At 42.7% G+C, this 13600-nt stretch overlaps 1 protein-coding gene across 1 annotated transcript in view; it reads left to right on the forward strand.

Annotated features, from left to right (window-relative positions):
* Positions 1–13600, forward strand: part of ECT2L (epithelial cell transforming 2 like) — a 69594-nt gene that overhangs the window by 45536 nt on the left and 10458 nt on the right. The window contains exons 12-18 of the mRNA XM_008691050.2: positions 4993–5079; positions 7466–7680; positions 8715–8862; positions 10470–10543; positions 10642–10798; positions 11697–11762; positions 13147–13235. Coding sequence (XP_008689272.1) covers positions 4993–5079; positions 7466–7680; positions 8715–8862; positions 10470–10543; positions 10642–10798; positions 11697–11762; positions 13147–13235 — 836 coding nt within the window. The remainder of the gene's footprint in view (positions 1–4992; positions 5080–7465; positions 7681–8714; positions 8863–10469; positions 10544–10641; positions 10799–11696; positions 11763–13146; positions 13236–13600) is intronic.

Raw genomic sequence — 13600 nt, forward strand, 5'->3', positions numbered from 1 at the left:
CCTTCCTGTCCCCGTTCCTCATCTGGCCTCAAGACTGACGTGGACCACTTTGGGCCATTTTGGTTCTGATGATTTTGAGACCTTCCCCACAAGACCTTGGCATCCTAATGGGATTGTGACAATAAGAGAACCGAGATTAAGTACAAAGTCCCAATTACAGACTTTACTTGAATAATACTTTGTTTTCTAGACTTTTAATTAGGTAGAAAGAAGAAAACGCTACTAAAAATATGTCTTCTTTTCTGCTGCACCAGTATTGACCTGTATTCCGGGTGAATGTTTTAACTGGAAATTCTTTCTTTTTTCTTTTGGTGGGGGGGGGGTGGATTTTTTAGGACAAACCTCTGGAGTTTTTGTCAGATTTTCTGCTGAAGAAATGTGGTAAAGGGAGCAAGGATTTTGAAGAAAACGTTATTCCAACAAAATGTGATCCAAAGGCAGCGTTCAGTTTACTCCTGAAGGTAAAGTGATTGCTGCAATTTTATGCCATTATTTCACTGTACAGTTAGACACCTGTGGTTAGGAAATTCATAAACAATACTGATAATTCTACCTGGAAAGCCTTCAACTTGTCATTTCTCCTAAGAATTTGCCTTTCTTGGATTGTTATAAAAAAGGGTGTCTTGTAGTGTCATAACAAGAGTGACATTTAAGGCACCTCAGAGTGGAAGCTGCGTCACTGGCGGGAGTAGCACGGTTCCGGCGGGAGGACAGGCAGCCATTTGCACCGAGCCGCTCACTCAGTGGGGTCCTGGGACAGACTACAGAGATGTTCTCATTTGCAGCCTAGGACACTTTTTGGTGAAACAAGGGCATGTTCTTCTTTTCTTAGTTGAGATTCCAATTCATAAAAGGAAAAAAAGTGGGCTTTAAACCAGTTCTTCAAGCAAACCAGAATAATTTTGCCAGTAGTATGTTCAGAATCTGGCTGTCCTTGGTTCAGTGAAATAATCAGGATTCAGGAAACACTGAAAATTGCCTTGTCATTCAGAGAGCTGGTTTCTATGAAAATGTCATTTCAGAACCATGTGATGCTCATAGAAAAATCACCTCTAGGCTGATCGAAGGCTGGGGGATGCCACCCCCACCCCCATGGGAACTATTACTAGGAATAGATCTGTGAGTTCTATATAGCAGACAAGTAATTTGTTGCCCTATTAACCTAATATTCTGGAAGCCTCTGATCACACTTCTTTAGAGGATAGCACAGTGCAGGGGAGGGCAAACAAGGAGGGCTGCTGGTGGCAATGTTCCCTCTGCCACCGCTGCAGACTCGTTCAGCAACATGACAGGCCTGCAGGTATGCAGAGCCACCCCTCGGACGTTACCAGAGAAGGACCCTTGCTTTAACCGTCCTCCCTGCCAAACTGATTTATTTTTCCCAAGTACAGGCTTTCTTTCCAAGAAGATTCCTAACACATTTCCAGGGACATCTAAGCCCTCGATAAGCCAGAGCCCTGCTTGCCCCCATCCCTAAATATGTCTTTTCAGGAAACTCTCACAGACCATGTACCAATCAGGGTTCTCCAGAGAACCAGAACAAATAAGATATATATATATATAATATACACATATATATTATATACATATATGTATATATTATATATATGTATATTATATTTTATGTATATATATATTATATTATATATATGTATATGTATAAAATATATTATCTATTATATAATATATATTATATATTTTATGTATATTATATGTATATTATATATATTATATTATGTGTATATTATATATACATATATATACACTAAGATAAGTTACACTAGTATATACACTATATATACTACTATATACACTATACATTGTATAGTATACTATATACATACTATACAATGTATACTATGTACATATATATGGCATACTATATACATATAGTATACGATGTATATGTATACATATACACTAATAGGATACACATATACATGTATGTATGTGTATATATATATATAAATATACACACACAAAGAGATTTGTTATAAGGAATTGGCTCACATAATTATGGAGGCTAAGAAGTCATAAGATCTTCAGGGCAAGTTTACAAGTGGGAAATATCCAGGAGAGCCAATGGTACAGTTCTAGTCCAAAAGCTGGCAGGCTCAAGACCAGGGAAGAGCTGAGGTTTCAGTTCAAGTCCAAAGGCAGGAAAAAGCCAACATCCCCGTTTGAAGGCTATCAAGCAGGAGGAACTCTCTCTTACTTGAGGGAGGCTGAGGCTTTTCATTCTATAGTCCTTCAACTAATTGGGTGAGGCTCACCCACATTAGGGAACACAAGCTGTGTTACTCAGCCTACCTATTTCAGTGTTAATCTCATCAAAAAACACCCTCACAGACACACCCAGAGTAATTTGACCCAATGTCTGGGCACCCCATGGCCAGTCAAGTTGACAGAAAATTAATCATCACAATTTCTCAGTTAGAGGCTAACTCTGCCCCCCCAACTTCTCAGTTCAGTTCCCTAAATATTTACAGGAATGAACCACGTGCAAGGCACTGTGTTGTACCCTGGAACAGACAACAAAATAAGACATAGACACTCTTTAAGGTACACAAAGGCTGCACAGAAACAGATGACACGGCTTGATTGTTGCCTATTAGGATGTGCAGGAGGGAATGGGAACACCAAAGTGGGTATTTAATCAAGATTCCCTTTCTGCTTCTCAGAGGCCTTTTGCCTTATTGTGGCAGCTGTTATCTTTTAAGATTCTTGGGGATTAGTCTCCCAAAAAGGTGGATGTTATCTCCATCCATCCTTCAGTCTATGAAACCCTTTGGAAAACAGCTCTCAGGGCTCTAGAATCACTGGTTTCCTCTTGCTTCCCTAAAGGGGATGCCCAACATGTCTCCGCATCACATGGGGTCCAAATTCTTCTGAAGTCCTCACAACATCTGTGTCATTCCTGACTCCCTGGAAACCTTACTGGAGTTCTTCCACCCCCCTTTATTCCTAAGGGTGAAGCAGTCACCCCCCAACCCCAGACACACAGACCCCGAAATGTTCCTTTTTGAAGCAAGAAAACTTGAAGGAAGCATTGGGGACAAAAGGATCAGTGCCTCCTCCTCTGAAGTATTTCTTTTACATTAGAAAGACCAGACAATTGGCAAGAAACACTTCTGGAAACTCTGACACCTAGAAGAATGGTTACTGGGAGCATTTCCTCTCAAAGACACTTGCATTCTTTCCTCCCTGGGTGGTGAGATCAAGCTTCACGCTGGGCTGGAGCTTGCTTGAGAGTCTCTCTCTCTGGCTCCCTTGGCCCCTCCTCACTCTCTCTTCAAAAAAAAAGTCTGTAAAAATTTAAAAAGTAGATGGGTAGTATACAATGAGAAAACTTGCTATTTTTATATTCAAATAAAATTACCATGCCAAATCAATTTCCTATCCACAAAGAAAAATTTATATCTAATAAAGATGGCTGCTGCTGAGCCAGAGGTGAGCCGAAGCCCCAGGGTGAGCGAGCAGGTTCCTCCTAAGCGGGGTGGTCGAGGGGGCCGGCTCAACACCTGACTTGCCATGCGCGAGCACGCCTGTGAGCCTGCACAACAGGGTGGCGGCCTAGATAAGACCTCTCCCTGACCGGTGAGATCCACATGCGGCCCTGGACGGACTGAGTTCTCTTAATCTCGGGCCAGTTTGAATTTAATTTCCATCTTATGGCTGCAGCCACTTCCGCCTCCACAACTCCTGGTGTCGCCACCAACTGCTCGAAGTTATCACGTCTCTCTACAAATAACCAGCTAGTGCTGATTCTGAACGAAGAGAGCGTGCTCCGTTCATAGAGACTTTGAATGACCTGGTCACAATTCAAAGTAGGTCCCCGCGCCCCCTAAGCGTCAGTGCACGCCAGGCTGATGCGGGACAGCCACAAACGGGGGAGGAAAGAAACGGTGGGCAGCCTGGGCAGCCAGGGAGAAGCTGGCCGGCGGCGCTGGGGGACCGCGGCTCTTAGACAAAGGCTTCAGGCCGCCGTAAAGACGGGGGCACATACGGAATAAAAATTCCATTTTGTCGGAAGAGAGTGAAGGTGAAACAAAAAGGTCTTGGCTGTCAGTTGATGTTTTTTTTCCCAGTCTCACCCCTAGATCTCAAGGGGTTACCGTGCGTGGTTTTATCTTTGACTGGGAAGGGCAGCCGTGATGACCGGGAATCATCCATTCGCTCTCACCACAAACGCGGGGCCACCGCTCCATTGTTAGAGTGGACCTGACGGCAGCAGGTGGGACTACCTTTTCTGAGAGAGAGATAGAGCTGAGGGATGGGGGGAAGGGAGAGCGAGAGAGGAAATCTCAAGCAGGCTCCATGCCGAGCATGAAGGCTGACGCAGAGCTCCATCTCAAGACCCTGAGATCATGACCTGAGCCGAAACCAAGAGTCGGGGGACTTAACCGACTGAGCCACCCAGGTGCCCCAGGACCATTTTTTTTTTAATGTGCTAATGTATATGGAAGCCACAAGAACAACTAACAAGGAAAGCGAAGAAAGACTAAGCTATATTTAAATGTGGAAACAGGTCTAGAGAGAGCATGTGAACTGTTTCTGACACATTTTCATTAGATAAAAAAAGGGGTGGATTTTACAAAGTGCTGTGAGCTTTTTCTTCTGGCAGTTTCAAAAGTTAGATAAGCCATTTGCCCTCAGCTGACAAGGGACAGAATGAGGCAGAAGCCTGGAATTTGTGGGATTCCTTGAGTGTCTGTCCCCTGCCTCCCAGGGGAAAAGGGGGCTGCCCTGAATTTAGTTCCTCAAGTATAATGTAGTTCTTAGGAAGCTAAAGGTTATTTTTTTTTAACATAAGATTTAATTTAAGAGAGGCATCACATTTGCCAAGTGCTTCACTCATTGTGTCTGGGGTACAGTGTGGTTGAGGCTGAGGGCAGACAGCTACTGGAGGCCTCCTGTGGGCACAGCACCCACTGGGCATTCAGATATCCCAAGGCCTGTCCCCAAATAATCAAGTCTGCCTTGAATCCTCAGGAAAGAAATGTTCTAGAAGACAACCCTCAGGACACAAAGTCAAGTCTCAGCAAAAATGATCCAGATTTGGAGATGCTGGTTAAGCTGGTAAGCCAATCATTATCCAGTGAGAATTTTCCATTTGTTTTGCCCCTGACCAAAAAAAGGCTTCAGTCTTTATTCTGGTTAGTTCTTTTTTTCTTGAAAGTTTCCCTTAAGGGGAATTGAAAAAAAAAAAAAAAAAAAAACAACACCTAAATATAATTGAGGGGGGAATCCAACAGGTCAATTTTTCTTTTGAGTAAGTGCTGGTCTGAAAAGAAGTGGAACCAAGAGGATGTTAAGTGTAACATCTTGGGAGCAAGAGGCATGTTGGTGCTACTCTGATTTTCTAAAATGACACAAGGACAGCATTTAAAGAAATGGCCCATGGACATAAAGGGTCACAGTTTCTAACTGACCCACCAACTGGTGGTCTGACTTCAAAGCCTGAGTATAATCAATATAACTTTCAGGGCCCTGCCCTTTGTTTGCAAAGGGTAGTGCGGGGAGGAGGTTGCAGACAGGCAGAGGCTTGGTCCTGTCCTGCCCTAGCACACAGCACACACACGCCCTTTCACCTTTCTTCATCCCATGTTTGTGAATTCATCGTATTTTCTTTCTCAGGATCCTTTAAGGTAGGCATTAGCAACCACCTTTTGTAGATAAGGAACTCAAGTTAGAACACTTAATTGACTTCCCTAAGGTCAGACAGCCAGGGGAGAAAGAGACTTGAATCCCGGGGCCCCGAAACTCAGCCCCGGGGCTCCTTCCCCAGCCCCTCCACACGCTGGGCGAATCCACCTGCTGCGCGCAGTGCCGGTGTGGACCTCGTGGCGTGGGAGCCCGCACACCCTCAGACCCACCCCCGGAATCTCCAGGAAGAGGGGGTTCACGTCGTGCCGTGAATATGATAGTGTCTCGTCTCAATGGTGGTCATTAACACCTGACATTAGTTTTAAGACAACAATGAAAGGTTTGACAACTGAAACCTTAATCCAAAATGATTATAAATATTGGAGAACTCCAACATCTAAAAAAATTGTACACATAAAAATGTATTACGGGCTCCAAGTCAGCTGCCAGGTGGATACAAATGTTGTTGTGGGTTTTTTTTAACGCATTAGGTAAAACTTAACCAAGAACAGTGTGTTTATAGTATTTCATAGAGTGAGTTTTCTGATTTTTCTCTTAAATTTGTTTTACATTTTAATTTCAGTTCATGAAGTTATGGTTGATTTGTTTTGGGTGAAGGTTACATGGCATTACACTTAGTATTGTCATATTTTATTTGGGGCACTGTGGGGCGTATTTAGGGCTGAAGGGAAAAGAAGAAATTGTGTTCTAAGAGTATTAATAGTTCTAGGCTCAAGTACAAGGCCATTAAAAATTTTAAATTTAAATATTTTAATTGTTTTCTATTGTAAAGATACTCATTTTTCAAAGTTTGAAAAATACGGTAAAGAAAAAGAATTACCTAGTCCCAGTACTGAAAATTAATTTCTCCATGTGTCTCCATAGCATACATAGCAATAGGGTGGGGAGTTTCCTTACACCAGTGTATGATTATTCCCTCTGCATTACAGGATAAAACAGGACTTTGAAATATAGAAAACATAGGATATTTAGCAACCTAGCCAAATGTATTCACAGTTCCGCATTAGGGTCCTTTTTCCTAAATACTGAAAGAAGAGCATGAGTTTAGTGTTTCATACATGCCTGTGAAAAGCAGAGTAGTTGATAATGAGAGGGCTAGCTCATTTCAATTCTTCTGTCTGCAGGATAATCAATAAAACACTATAAATCAGGGTACCTGGTGGCTCAGTCAGTTAAGCATCTGACTTCGGCTCAGGTCATGATCCCAGGGTCCTGCTTTTCCCTCTCTTGCTCCCTCTGATTGTGTTCTCTCTCTCTGTGTGTGTCAAATAAATAAAATCCTAAAAAAAAAAAAAAAAAAAAAAGCACACACCATAAATCAATCAGTAAAATACTGGGGAAAAGAATTAGGGAAGCAATCAAGAGTGGGCAACCCAAAGGCTTCCTCCGTGGACCATCATTCCCATGAAGGCAAGGCTGTCCTCCCACCATTGTGTAGTCAGCACCCGTCCCATGTCACTGAATAGGTATAGGGATGGATAGATGGATAAACATCGGGCCTCAATCTACCCTCCTCAGGATCCAAGACTAAAAGCCCCATCTCTCCTAGGGCATGAGGCTAGCCTGATGTGAGGGCCTAGTTGGTGATACCGAGTCAAGCAGTGGTCAGCAGGGTCCACCATAGGCCCCTGTCAAGGTTCCCTTCAACGTTGTTTATTGCAAACCCCAAAGGGGGACTCTCAGAGTCACTGCCTGACCAGCCTGTCATTTCTCCACCTCCTCTGACTTTCAGGCTCTTTGAGGCTGTAAACCGGGGGTCATTCTGCTTTCCCTATGAGTTCTTAATGCCTTTCTACAGGAGAGAAAACTCCAGGTGGACTCAGCTGAAAAGCGATCGAGAGTGGTCAGGGAGCTCTTACAGAGCGAGAGAAAATACGTGCGGATGCTGGAAATTGTGAGAGATGTCTACGTAACGCCACTGAAAGCCGCGTTGTCATCGAACAGAGCGATTCTCAGTGCTGCAAACCTCCACATCATGTTCTCTGATATTGTGCAGGTTTTAAGTCTCAACAGGTAAATTCTGAAGAGCTATTTTTTCAAATATTCCATTTGCCATCGGAGGAGCCCACACTTAATTGTTTCTAAATCTGTACCAAGGAGCCCCTTCTTGGAGCCCCTGATTGTCTCACAAGAGAGGGCTCTTGCCATGGGGCTGCAATCAAGAGTGAGGATGCCCGGAGGCTTACCCTGGCCTCATTTCCAGGCCACAGTTCAAGGAGTGGAGCTCAGTGCCTGGGGGTTCTGTATTCCATATACTGTTTACTCACAGATAAGGGGAAGGAGAGCTGTCTGGCACTGTTCTTAATCAACAGTGTCTGGGTGAGCGAAGGGGAAAGAACACAAAGGGTTTCACGGCATCAGGTCACTAGGATACTATGCTTAGAGAACCAAGGCTGGGGGTCCGCTGAGTGACCGTGCATTGTTTCAAGTATGCCAGTTGACAAAGAAAAGTGATCACGTGTACGGGCGGCACAGACGAACTGAGCTTCTCCGCCAGTAACTCTCTTGCTCCCTGACCTCTGGGTAACTCTGCATTCCTGACCTCTGGGTAACTCAGAAGCTCCTCACCCTCACTGGGTCCCAGCTGCTACAAAAGGAAGAGGTTGAACTAGGCCTCTTCCCAGTTTCGCGGCCTGTGATGGCTGAATGATGGACAACCCTAGGTCTACAGCAGTGGGCTGATGGGGAATTGTGGCATTTGAAGTGAGTTGAGCACTCTCCCCTGAGGACTGTTAAGAAACCTTCACCACCTGGCTGCCTGGCCACATGGGAGGGGGACAGGCAGGGACAGCCCTGTGGAGGCCAGCCTGGGGCTCTGACTCGGGATTAAGAGGAAGAGGTGAGACTCCACCAGAGTCAACCCACTTCCTCACACCCCCACCCCTCCTCTTCTCTGGACAAATCTGCCCTGCTCTGTGTCAAGGCAAACAGATTTTGACAAAAGCCCTGCCAGGCTGCACTAATGACAACTAATTTATTTTTATTTTTTTAAGTTTCTAGGTTATCCCCGGCCAGTATTTCATGGGCATGCTTTTCTCATACGACAGGCAGTTTCTAGACAACCTGAGAGACAGACTGCAGGAATGGGGCCCAGCCCACTGCGTGGGAGAAATATTCCTCAAGTTTGGAAGCCAGTTGAACACATATACCAATTTCTTCAACAATTACCCAGTTGTTCTGAGAACTATGGAGAAGGTAATGATTGAGTTACTATCCAGGCATGAATGAGACTTTCTGAGCTTGAAAGGAAGTTTTGTGTGCAATCCAAAGGACTAGGATTAATAGGAAAGACTTCTTCCCTACTCTTAGCTTCCAGCTGACCGTGAGCTCTTTGAGGACGGGGCCCCGGACTTATTAATTTTGTATCACTAAGCGTTAGCACAGTGCTTGATACGGCAGGACCCAGGAACTGGTTGTTGGACTGAACTAATCACACAAATTGCCATCCTTTCATCTATCTGCCCCAGATACCCTGTGGTTCAGTCATAGAAAAATGTTTAACAATGAGGTAGAAACAAGACTGAGAGCCCTGATTTGTCGGCCAACAGTCCTCTGGGGCCTTGACAAGTTCAACTCTCTTGTGGAGAAAAGGAATTAATAATCCATATGTTTCTTGGAATAAGCACCCTCAATTTGTGAAATCTCACTATGAAATAAGGATTTTTTTGTCTTCCATTCCTTAGAGAGTTCATGATAAATAATTTTCCCCTTTGTGATGGAAGCCATATGTAGTCTGGGCAGGAATATTCAGCTCCCTTCTGAGTCATGCACTGCTCTTGCTGGGATCTCTTCTGATGGCAGTGAGCCCTCTCCTCCCTCTTCAATTTGCGTCAAGAGAGCAGCAGAAGAGAGTCCCTTGAGCTTCTGCTAGTGTCCACTACATTCACTTTGGCTGTGTCCACCTGTCCGTACTGAAGCCCTGAGGGGAAGGCCTGGGGGCTGGGAGGCCTCTGGACAATTCCTGACCTCAGACATCTCCCTTTGTAGTAGTATTCTTACCCCGCACATGGAGTTTAAATACTGCTGGACAACCGAATTATGTGAAAGTTGCATGAATAAGGCAGTTTTTGAGAACCAACCTTTAGGACCAGAATGGAAGCAAAATGTCATATGATATCATAAATTGATACCAAAATTGTTATAGTTAGGGATAATAATGATATCTATTCCACTAGCATGGGGTGTGCAGATAAATAGTAAACTTTAGCTGTTAATATTACACCCAGTGAATATTTGGTGCATTACTGGCATCTTTGAGGCACGTATGTACTGAGAAAAATGAGGTAACTTCCTGAGTGTTCTAATGGTGATGAATGAATACATTTTAAAACAGATACTTAGCACAGTGGAGCACTTCATGATGTTACTACAGAAAACATAGTTAACAGCAGTATTACAGTGAATACTATTAATAGTTTCTTACTGTGGAGGTAGCATTTACTGCCTGACAAGAGGTAGGTAGGGCAATCCATGAGAGCTGAGGCTCAGAGAAGTTAAATAACTTGACTGGGTCACATAGAATTAGACAGAATTAAATTAGAATTTTAACATTAATCCAGACCTATCTGGTTGCAAAGTCCATTTTGTCTGTACTGATTAAGTTCACAGAATAGGGTTACTTTATAATTAATACAGTGTGCTTCATATATTAGTACTAAGCACCAGTAGTACTAGTAATACTTTGGTTAGATGCAGTTGTTACCCTTTTGCTTTGAGTGCTTCATAGATCATGCTTGTCTGGTGGAACAGAGGCTTTTCAACCGTACTATAGAGTAAAATTTTGACATAATGCTCACCTGTAGTGCAGAGAAATGATACCAGCCTTCCGAGCTTTCCTGAAGAGACATGATAAAACCATTGTTACCAAAATGCTGAGGTAAGTTCTGAGGGAGTGTACAGTGGGGGCACCCCAAGGACAGGGCACACTTTGACCTTCAGAGGGTGACCAGGGTTCCCTTTTCTATGCCTCTACAGCCTCCCAGAGCTGCTTTTGTACCCATCCCGAAGATTTGAAGAATATATTAACCTTCTCTATGCCCTGAGGCTTCACACTCCCGCAGAACATGTTGACCGTGGGCACTTGACTACTGCAATCGACCAACTCAAAAAATATAAAAGTCATATAGATCAGGTTGGTTGCTGATAAGAGTTCGTGTCCTTTACAAATGTTACAATGCTTTGTGGAACTGACTCAAAAATCCTGAAATACCTTATCCTTTTGTGGTGTTCTTTTTTTTTTTTTTTTAAGATTTATTTATTTATTAGACAGAGAGAGACAGGCAGTGAGAGAGGGAACACAAGCAGGGGGAGTGGGAGAGGAAGAAGCAGGCTCCTAGTGGAGGAGCCTGATGTGGGGCTCGATCCCGGAACGCTGGGATCACGCCCTGAGCCAAAGGCAGACGCTTAACGACTGCACCACCCAGGCGCCCCTTTTGTGGTGTTCTTTACTTCAAAGTCTTTCCTCCTTTTAATGTGAAATGATTGGGTTCAGTGATTTATAGCACTAAGGGCATCTATTCTAAGCAAACAACACGAGACAGAATAGTTTCAGATATCTGGATACATGCAATAAAACTTCTATTAATAGGAAAGTTTGAGGAATTGAATATTTGGATTGATTTTTCTAGATAACTAAAAGAAAAAAAAGTAAATCCTTTGTTTTGGAAGGTACTTCTTATTAGTTAACTTTTCTGCCTCAGTAAGTATAGCAATCGTAATTACTCTCTGAAAGAATTCAGCATCTTGGAAGACAGTACTGTCGTTCTGAAAATATTGTTGTGATGTGCGTATTACATAGGCGTCCAGGCTGAATGGAAACTGATAACTTATTTTGCCCTGAAGATACTTTGTGAATACAGTCTTGTCACTTGCCTCTTTGTTTTTAAAACATTGGGGACACGAAATTGAGATTCTTATTAAAGTTTATGAAAATACTGAGCCCTGTATCAAGTGCCATAATATATTTTAAATCTGTTCTTATGTATAAAAATTTCACAATTTAGTTTGCCTAAAATCCCTTTGTTTACTAGATGAAGCAAAACATCAGTATGAAAGATCAGCTGTCAGAAATACAGAGAATCGTCTGTGGATGCCCGGTACGTATTCTGAAATACTCACCACATCTCATGCTCATGAATATAACGTCAAGTGACTGGCAAAAGGAAACATGCAGATTTCAAGTCAGCTACCATCTGTTGAATGCCTGCTGCGTGCTGTGTGCTGGCAAGCTTTCACATTTCACATCCTTGCTAGCTGTAAGGTTGCATATGAGAAGAGGCACAAGTGGACTTGACCCCATCCCATAACTTTTCCGCAGTCTTAGCTCCTCGATTGGTACTTCTGGGAACATGACCTCCCTTGGGGAAAGGGGCCGTGTCTTCTATTGTTTTATATCTTCCTGTACACAGTACCTGGTGTAGGATTCTGTGCCCTGAGGATATCTGAAAAAACCTTAGGTGTCCTCTGTTAGTTGTTACCTATAGAATACCATCTGGTCCCAGTCTTCCTTCTCTCTTACTGCCTTGCCTACCACTTCATGATCAAATCACACAAATCTACTCATAGTTCTCCAATAACGTTAGCCTTTCTCTACACATTTGTGCTTTGCCCATGCTTTTCCTTCTCTGAAATTGTCTTCTTTTCCCACTCTACTGGATAAACTATTCATCCTTTAAAAATCTAGTTCAATCATCACCTTCCTTGTAAAGTTTCCCCAACATCTCCAGCTGTGAGTCCCCCCGCTCCATCCCCGTCTTGGGTATCCTGCAGCACCCGGAACATCTCTGTCACGCTTTTTTTATAACCTTTAGTTCATAAGACTGGGTGGGAACTCCATCAGGCATGAGCTACAATTTACTTGTCCTCTAATGTTTGGCATATACTAGGAGCTCAATATATGAATTATGTTGAATTAAAGTACCAATTGATTGGAAACATTTTTATTTGGTCAAATTGGGGAAACAAGATGGAACTGTTTTGTTAGAATTTAGATCTGCACATTTTGGTAGGGAGAGTGGAGTTGATTGGATTACAAAAAGTCCAAAATCTTGGAACTGACAGAGTCCAAACTTCTCTCTGGATCATGTTCACACCAAGTGATCATCTCATGGCTAGGTCAGTACAAGGGTCTAACTTCTGAATTTTTAACAATCCATTCACTTTTTCTTCATAAATCCCTTCTTACCTGCTCCCACCCCCCCTTTTTTTTAATAATAGGAAAATTTTTAAACATTTATAAATAAAACAGTAATTTCGGTAGTTTTAAAAATTAGACAACATCCTCAAATATAGTTTTCATTGTGAATTCTGTGGTCTTTCTGAAGAAAACCTGTTTTGTCAATAACAAAAACATTCACTTTTTCATAATTAAACTGAGTTCTACTCAACACAGCTTCTGGGATAGAAGACACTTCTGCAGTACTAGACTTTTTATTTTCTACAAATTTATGAATGTTTCTAATTTTGTTTCTGATTTCATAGACTTTATCAGAAGAAAACAGATATCTGATTAGAGTCCAAGACGTAGCCCAGCTTCACTGCTGTGATGAGGCAATAAGCTTCTCTTTAAGGTAAACATTTAACTATCCTATGGCTGTGACTACATCTTGCTCTTCTTGTACCTGGGATCCAGTACAATGTCTGACATAAGTTTGCAACAAGTCTTTGTATTGGACTGAAAACTTAAACATACATTTCCCTGAAGCAATGTAAGGTGCTTTGTTACCTTACTCACATTCCAGGCAGCTAGTGGATAGAATGGGAGAAAAAACATTGTCTCTGACAGAACCACAAACTGCGTAGAAGCAGGAATTCTGAGATTTGTCACTTTCCTACTGAAAGGAGATCCAAGTGTTGTGGGTATCACACTAGTGATTTGCTCACCTATAAGAAAGAGAAGACCAATTAATTATCCTGGTAGTTATTGAGCTTAGTA

Source organism: Ursus maritimus, unplaced genomic scaffold (genome assembly GCF_017311325.1).
Source record: "Ursus maritimus isolate PB19 unplaced genomic scaffold, ASM1731132v1 scaffold_13, whole genome shotgun sequence".
Lineage (NCBI taxonomy): Eukaryota > Metazoa > Chordata > Mammalia > Carnivora > Ursidae > Ursus > Ursus maritimus.